The sequence below is a fragment of the Convolutriloba macropyga genome, chromosome 1 (assembly GCF_964194025.1).
Source record: "Convolutriloba macropyga chromosome 1, txConMacr16.3, whole genome shotgun sequence".
NCBI lineage: Eukaryota > Metazoa > Xenacoelomorpha > Acoela > Convolutidae > Convolutriloba > Convolutriloba macropyga.
In genome coordinates, this window is record NC_134468.1 from 28,016,905 (window position 1) to 28,025,788 (window position 8,884).

An 8,884-nucleotide genomic window follows, 5' to 3' on the forward strand; every position below is an offset into this window, starting at 1 on the left:
TGCTACAGCCCCTGAAATAAATTGCCACGCCTCTCATTCGAGAGCAATTTAGTGGGCCACATTAGTGGGCCGATGAGATCGGCCATTATTGAGACTGCGAGACAAGACAAAACATAAAATCAAATAGCAGCAACAAACGTTTACATCCAAAACTCAATGTCAGTTTCGAAAAAAGTCATAACAAAATCAAAATAGTGTGAATCAAAACCTAAACTAAAACACATTAGTTTGTACTTCACTAAAAAACTTTGGACTAGTCCTTGATAAGACACAGTAACATGTGGACAAAAATGATTAAAAACGGTTAAAAAGTTAAAAAAAAAAAGTGCGTTGTGTCTTTTTCGAAAACAAGTAATTTCGAATAATGAAATCCGTTAGATATCAACGGAAGTTTTAAATCAAATTATGCTCATTAATGACTCACTATGAAGACATTGAGACCTGCCATTATCCGGAATATGTCGTTCGTCTACAAAAACAAACGAAAAATTCAGACGAGAAGAAAAATTCCTTTAAATTTTGTTGGAAAATGGTGTAGAATCCGTTAAAACCATAATCTATTCCGTAAAAATTAACATATCAATTAATTTTTGTGAAAAACCGGCATCGAAGCAGTTGGAACGATAAGCACTACACTAAAAACCATAAATATGTTCAATTATGGCTCTCTTCAACACCAATATTTTGATATGAGAGTTTTAATTTATGAGACTAGGTTGGTAACAATTAGACCAAAAACAACAGCAAAGTGCGCAATAAAAAATAAGTGTATATATTTTTGATACATTTGATTTTAAAGTAAAAAAAACTTTAGCTACCAACTGAAATCAGTAAAAAGGTTCATTTGTGCATCCATAGGAAGCCATGGGGTCCTGGATTTCTCCAGAAATTGTCATGCGGCTACAAAAAGAACAAATAAGGACAAAAATTTAAAAAATAATGTAACAACATTTCTTAAGCCGTTAAAATAATTAATTCGCTGAGAACATTCAATGTGTCTAAATGTCTCTTCGTGAACACCAATATATTGATTTGCGACCTTTAATTAATCAGACTGTTCAGCAATTAGACAAAAAAGTACAGAATGGTGCGAATATAAATTCCTCTATTTTTAAAAAATTGACATCAGTCATGAAAACTTTTAGCTATTAACTAAAATCAGTAAATATGTTTTTTTCATCCATAGGAAGCCCCGAGAATCTGCAATTTTCCAAAATTTATCCTACGACTACAAAAGAACGACAAAGACAAAAATAATAAATTTCGTTAAATTATGCTAGAAGACGGTGTCGAAGCAGATAAAATCATAATCTCTTCACGGTAAAACTGATGTTTTCGATGTGACCCATTTTGAACGCCAATTATGTGATATCTGGCCTGTCAATAATGTGGCAAGACAAGAAAAAGAACCTCAAAGACGGGAAAATGTCCAAAAATCAAAATTTTTGACAACTCGTAATAAAGCAGAAAAACCATTACTTAAAACGTCAAACCGCAAAAATTTAAATTTTAATTGATTAGAAAGACGATGCGACCTGTTTTATTGACCTTAAGCTATAAGTTGACCAAAAAAGTAAATATTCGCGAACCTCAACAATCCATTATTTATTTTGAAATTGTATTTTTAAAATTCAAAACAACATAATCGTTCGACTTAGAACTAGATAGGTTTCCTTGAAACTCCACAGGAAGGTAAATTGGACCTGTCCTTAGTACACTTTGATTTGAATCAAAGTTCTCTCATGTAATTAACATGCAAAAAATGTGAAACTTCGACCAATTACAATCTGAAATTTTTGGGCTCTCATAAAAACAGCGATTACAAAATGAGCCTTGCTTTTGTTCTGGGTCCATTAGGAACTCTTAATTGTTCAAAATTTTGTGGATACTGATAATTTGACTATAAAAGTCAATATATTTAAAATAATTGATGCATTTTGCTTAAATATCGAGTTAAATACCAAAAATCCGTAGAAAAAAATTACCCCAGCAAAATTTTAATCCAAGAATTTTCTTACAGAATGCAGTTAAAAATTGCCTCCACTGAGTAAATGAAAATTGCGTCAGTGGTTTTTAAGTTTATTAATCCGGCAAATTGAAACAAAGTGACCTAAAAAGCTTATTTCGATCCATTTTGATGAAAAAATGCTAACTTTTCACAAATTTGTCTATAATTTTAGCCAAAAATTGGATGAAACAGTTCAGCAACGCTCTACTGTTTTTAGCGTTAAAACCAACAATACATTTTTACAAAATTTAGCATTTTTTTTGGCAAAATTCGACAATTTGCGTAAAAATACGGAAAATGTGAGCAATAACAACGATAATTAGTCAATTGTTTCTCAAAACCGGAATTCAAAAAAATCTTTTTTGTTATATATTATAAGCTGGACGTGCTTTCTAATTATACCACTCATAACCTCTTACGATATATCGATCGGCCTTTATAGTTCCTCTAGTTCCTCTCCCACTAAAGTTGGTCGGAACAATAATTAGAAGGGCTTAAGATGTAATTTCTTCAATAAAGCGTTCCCTTGCAGAATATTTAGCCATTCAAATAGATTTATTTAAATGTTAAATAAAAAAGATCTAAGAATTATTATTAAATTAAACATAGGTTAATCATTTCATGCGCCAAATTGCGAAACGTTTTTTAGTTTTAGCATCATTTTGCTTTTTAGTTTTATCGTCTTTTTGCTTTTTATTTTTAGCATCACTTTGTTTTTTGCTTTTATTTTTGCCGCTTGCCCTGAAATTGGTTCTTTCAAGGAATGAAGGGATGTGTTTGGTCCGACTGTTGTGCTGCTTTTCGCGTAGCTTTTCTCCATAACGAGCAATATCTGTGATGCGATGATTGCCTGAAAGCTTGGTTGCGTTCAACTCATCCTGAAAAAAATAAACAATCTGAACGCTCTCTGGCGCACGTGATTTGATTATTTCTGAAGTGATACAATAGCATATGCAAATAAAATATACACGTATTTTTGAGGAACTTGTTTCCAGCAGTTGCAATCAATTTAAAGTGTTGCAAGGCTTTAGAATTGCTTGCTTCCTATGCAACCCCCGCCCCGAAAAAAATAACCATTTATAACCATTAAAACTTTTTACGCTATTAGCATTGCAAATATTAATACTAAAGTACCACTTATTAGGATATACCAGCTGTTATTAGTGCAAAACCACATTATTTTGTTTTTCCACCACGAGGAAAAGGAAATAGATTCTTAAAATTGATGGAATAAAAATAATGGTCCGAATGGAGTATAACCTCGTTCATGTGAGGGAGTTTGATTCTCTGCTGAATGCACTGTGGCTGTGACCGTAGCTCATGTAGCATGAACTTGTTTGACCTCTTCTGGGGTGACTCCTGGGAAAACTCGAACTGCTGCGGACCCACGTTCTCAACATTGCTGTCAACGGTGTCGATTTCAGTTGTACTGAAATATGTATCATTAGACAGAATTAACGCCATAATTTGTCAAAATTAACACCGAGACTCGGAGCGCAAATAACGGAGGTATGCATTTGAGAAAGCCTAAATCGATGTCAGACTTTTTGAGAACTATCGAGAACACTGGTAACGTCAAATTTGTTGCAAATTCTAGCTTTGAATACAAGGTTATTGCAGCTTGAAAAAAATGATTAAGTTTAATGGAATTGCCTAGTTGTCGAACTAGGAAATTGCGATGAGACATTGCTGGCTCGTCATTACGGGCGTGCGTTTACGGGTAATAAATTTTGCTCATTTTTTTTAACCAGATTTCACTTTTCCTATGGTAATACATTGTGCAAGTGAAACACACTTTCGAATTTCGCCGACGAAAAAGCGGTGCAATTTGTGGACATTCAAGTCAGTGTTTTTCACTTGTAAAGTTGAAAAGTGAAAACTGCTTTTCACCGAAAAATATGTTAGACGAGAGCGCGTTCCGCAAAGAATTGTGCGGCAGATTAATTGCAGTATAATCCCTCATTTTAGTAATCTGAAAACAATAAATCGTAAAATTGAGTGGCAAATGGATTAAAAGGATTAAAATTTTGTGAAATGCTCTTTCAGATGAACGTAAGTACTTTTCATGATTTATATGATCCTTTCTTTCACTTAGAGGCTCTTAATTGCTTTTTGGAATAAACTTTCACATTTTACCGCTTTCTGCAATGAACGGAAGTCGGCGGCACCTGAAAGCCACTTTCTTTGGAAGTTGATTTTTTTTGGTACAGGTAGACGCTGATAATGGTTGCAGTTCGGTAGCGACAAAAAAATGTGTGATCACCCCCCCCCCCCCCCCCCAAAAAAAATGCACGTGCGACACATTTTTACAATGATTTACTATGATGGTACGTGCTCTGCTACTATTGGTTATTCGTAATCGGGAGGTGGGGTATATCTTTTGTTGTGTCAAAGGAAGAGCTAAGTTTTCATACTATATTAACGTGTTCCGAAAGTGCAAAAAACCCGAGGCTGTTGATCACATTAGTTTTTTATTAACTGTCAAAATTAATGTCTGTTTAGAGATAAAATTTATTCACCATTTTTGTCAAACTTTTGTGAAAAAGGTACCGTTCAATATTAGATTCAGTTAACTGGCGCATTAAAAGTAATTATGATAGCATGCACAGAGAATTTTAGGTTTTTGAAATTCATTATTTCGAAGAATTAGGAAATATTTTATGGCGTACTAATTTTTTAATTCACACAAATTTCAATACGTTAACCACGTATACTTTTTAGGAAAGTGCCTCAAAGCCGAAAAAGTTATTGAATTATATTAAATAAATATGAAACGAATTAATAGTTAGGAAATTTCAGTTGTTCCTATAACGGCATCTATTTTTATAGATTTCAGGAAGATAAACAAATCAAGGAGGCTCGAAAAGGTTCTGATCCACAAACCTTCAAGACCAAAAAGAGTTACTGAGGGTTATGAAGTTTTTGTCATGTTAAAATTTAATAAAAATATAACTGTATTTAATTTGGTCGTCATATTTTCGTTTCTCCCGAACTTTGAATTGCAAAAAACTTCATTTTGAACAATCATCTATGCTTTTGACCAAACAGATAGCAGTTCTAGAAGGTCTGAAATCCTTCAAATATGTTAACGTTAAATTTGTCAAAGTCTTGGTGACCTAATTCACTCTACTTGCACTTTTTAACAGTAATCGAAAAAAAAACAATTCGGGCACTTGCAATATCGAATACTGTTATTGAGTTCTCGGTCTCAACAAACACTCGATAAAGTGCAAATTTTCTATAAAAGCATCAACGCTGACAGAAAGGCCAGCTGAAAAATATTTCGGCAAATCGAACATAATTTGACATTATTTTTTGCAATAGTATAAAGCACTGGATATTATCATTGAAAATGGGCTTTCAAGTTGAGCAAAAAAGTTGGGAATGAGATAAAATATGGTAAGAAAAACAATATTACGAAAAATTCTGCAAGCATTGTCATTGTTGACTTTTTTTAAATGGAATTGGACAAATAGCAAAAAATTATTGAGGGCTAAATTGAAAAGTTAATTTTGCAAAATCGGTCAATTTTGTGCAGAATTGTCGGATAAATAGCTTTGCAACTCTTGTTGAACTGTAAAAAAGTAACTTTGTTTTGGTTAGAATGGAAAGTGTTAAATTTTTTATAATCAATCTAAAAAAATTTTGTCCAATAATTCCCCCAAAATATGGATCAGAAGAGTGAAAATGAGCCAAATAATGGTCAGTAAACTTTAAACCTGGATAACTCGAAGATGACGGAATTCAAGTAAAATATTCTACGCTTGAGGGGTTTTCTGATGATACTACTCATCTCTCTAATAATGATACGACTATCTACTCATCTCTCTATGATACTACATCTCTTTAAGTGACATATATTGGTCAAAATTGACTGAACAAAAGAAACTATCGATGTAGTCCCCCTCATGGGAGAATTGGTGAAATGGGCGAAATACTAAAATGGAGGGGGAGAGGGGGTGCAAGCATAGCTACTCATTTCTAACGCGTAGTTGAACTTCTGTAGCTTGTTGAGGAAAGCTTCGACATCCAGCAGTCTAATGAAATTGCGAACCGCAAAAAATTGTGCACGCTTTTTCTTGGCAGACAGGACTGTGTTTCTACTCCTGTCCTCTACAGTGTTGTTGCTTGCGCGGTTGTCACTGGTGTATCCGTTGTTTAAGTGAGATGACTGGTCGTCGGCTGAAAGTGTGATTTGGCCATCGGCATTTTCAGAGTGGGGAGTAGCCGAGGCCATCATTGCAGATACCTGAACAGATAGAATGGCACGTTTGTGGGCAAATTTTAGATTTATTTGAAACTACCTTGGTAGTACCATGATTGATAACTGTAGTATGATCACCGTATGACTACTAGATCATACAAATCATACATGACCTAGGCTACTATGATTACTAAGAACTAATGATGATTAACCCAGGTTGAATAACTAAACCAATTGAGTGAGAAAACGTAATGAACATTCTAATGGCACTGAAAGGCGTTTTCTGTCTGAGGCTGAATCAAATATTCACCATGAGTTCTTCGTTACCACTGAGTTCTCCACTGAGTTCGTTACCACTGAGTTCACCATGAGTTCTTCGTTTTTGTTTAGCTAATTTTGATCGTTCAATATTTTTTTGCTGAGATATACCAAACTATCATTGAAAGGCTGTTGCACAAACTTTCATTTATTTTGCTTAAATGAAGCAAGAAATAAAACTGATTTTTCTGGTCTAAATGAAGCAACTTCAAAATGAAATTTTGCCAAAAACAATTACCAAAAAGTTTGTATCCCTCAAATAAACGAAAGTTGAAGAACTTGTTTGATTTGGGTGAAACTGAGCGTCAGGTTTTCCTCAGAAAGTTCAGTCTCCGCGATTTGAAACGTCAAAATTTCAAAAAGTTCAACACCTGAGGTATATTGGTTATTTTCGAACTGATTTTTAAAAACTAAGGAACTGTTTATTAGAACCCGAAATGGAATAAATATTTGATGTTGCAGCAAAACAGTACAGGTAAGCCTCAAATGATCATTTGATTTTGCACGCTTATTTCTAAATTTGTGCCCTATTGTCTTCAAATGCAGGCCACTAGAATCATTCTGGTTGAAAGCAGTCCTTAGAATTATTTTACAGTCACTGGCCATCGAGCTCATGCTGCAGAGGCTTGATTATGTTCAACGACTTATATGAAGGTCATATCGATGATAAGTTTCCGAACATCATGCATTCTTAATCCTTGTGACGCATGTGTAAATTATATAAAAAGGCATTTTACAGCCCTGTTTCCAATTAACCAAAAAACAAACACTAGCAAGCAGCAATCATTCTTGCTGTAAGGCAGACCTTCAATATAGTATACAATTACTGATCAAACAGTTGATGTATCAGGTGTTTAATTAGGTTGAAATTTGTGTTGAGCTTGGCATCAACAATATATTTATATTTTTTTCACGCAGATTTTTAGCAATTGACGGATTGAAACTTTGTTCGAACTCACATTACCGATTCTCCTAGTTATATGTGTGCTTGGAGTTTGTAACTTGAAAGCACACAAACTATGCTGCACTTACTATGATGGGTGAACAAAGAACTATTTTTTATATTATTGATCATACTCTTAAAAGTAAGTTTTACCTGTAAAATTATCGGTAGAAGTCATCGGTTAACCCGCCCCAAGAAAAGTGATACCAGGCAACAATGAGGGATGAACCTATGTTCACAAGTGATAGTAATGCACCCCTTTCTGCTAATACTCACCAGTTCTTGAAATTCCACCAATTTCTGTTGAAACATAAATTTATACAAAAACCAGTAAATCTAACCTCGGTGTTTTTCTTCTTCTTGATTTTAAGAAAACGTGATATTCGTTTCGACATTTTTTCAGTTTATTCACACGCAATTCTGCTCAGTGAAAATTAAATGTGTTTGTTGGCACGTCCAGAAGTTTGGCACGGTTTCTCATTTTTTCCAACCGAATTAAGTACTAATGAATGTTTTTGCTACTGCAACAAAGCTAATGGAAATATGAGCTTGTATACATATTTGCCACCATTTCTAACAAATTTAATGAACCGAATTAAGTCTTAAAATGTTCCAGTTCACTCACAGCCAATTTATAATTTTATCCAAACAAAATTATTTTGATGTAAGATTTCAAAGTTAGCATTGAGTTACTAAATGGTTAGATTTGGTATTTGCGTGTGGTAACGCAGCAAGTGTTACATTTAAGCTTGTAGCCGCCATTTTAAAACATTAGTGATAAAAATTTGAAAAAATGTCCTAAATGTGAACAAATCACTTTTTCAGATTAGTTTTCAATTAAAGTTTTGAATTTTTAAAGTTTGAAAATTTAAGTTTCCAAAATTTAGGTTTTCTTACTTTTTTCTGAGACAGTTCACAAAACGAATACTTCAGAACCAAGCTGAGTCCTCAATTTTAGCTGACGTGAAAATTAGCCGCAAAAGTGAAAAAAAGGAACGTTAGAGGAATTAATTACTGAGATAATTGATGTAAGCAAACAAGTGGGACGCAATTATCTAACTTGCTTAGACATGAAATTAAGGCGAACAGACAAAACAGTCCCAGACAAAACATTCCATGACAAAACAATCCATGACAAAACAATCCATGACAAAACAGTCACGAATAGCAAAATATTCTCCCGGAAAAGCCGCTGTCAAAATAGTACCAAGAAAGCAAAACAGTCCCTAGCCAAAATAGTCCTAGACAAAATAGTCCGAACTAAATTTAGAAAACGCCAATTATACACACCAACTAACAAAGAAATTACTTAGATTATTCTTTCTTATAATTGTTTGTCATTGAAAAAATATTAGACTGATTACACCATAGATTTTATCAAACCATACATTTTGAAACAAGTTTTTGGATT

At 33.8% G+C, this 8,884-nt stretch overlaps 1 protein-coding gene across 4 annotated transcripts in view; it reads right to left on the minus strand.

The window, feature by feature from the left end:
- Nucleotides 1-2,590: 2,590 nt before the first annotated feature.
- The window catches only part of LOC142347901 (uncharacterized), a 19,911-nt gene continuing 13,617 nt past the window's right edge, over nt 2,591-8,884 (minus strand). For 2 of the 4 annotated variants that reach the window (XM_075399066.1, XM_075399077.1), the window contains 4 exons: nt 7,750-7,773; nt 5,995-6,257; nt 3,269-3,437; nt 2,591-2,886 (listed from right to left, as the gene is read on the minus strand). In XM_075399066.1, the coding sequence (XP_075255181.1) occupies nt 2,623-2,886; nt 3,269-3,437; nt 5,995-6,257; nt 7,750-7,773 (720 nt within the window). In that variant the 3' untranslated portion in view covers nt 2,591-2,622. The remainder of the gene's footprint in view (nt 2,887-3,268; nt 3,438-5,994; nt 6,258-7,749; nt 7,774-8,884) is intronic. The other 2 variants (XM_075399084.1, XM_075399070.1) reach the window with 1 other exon arrangement.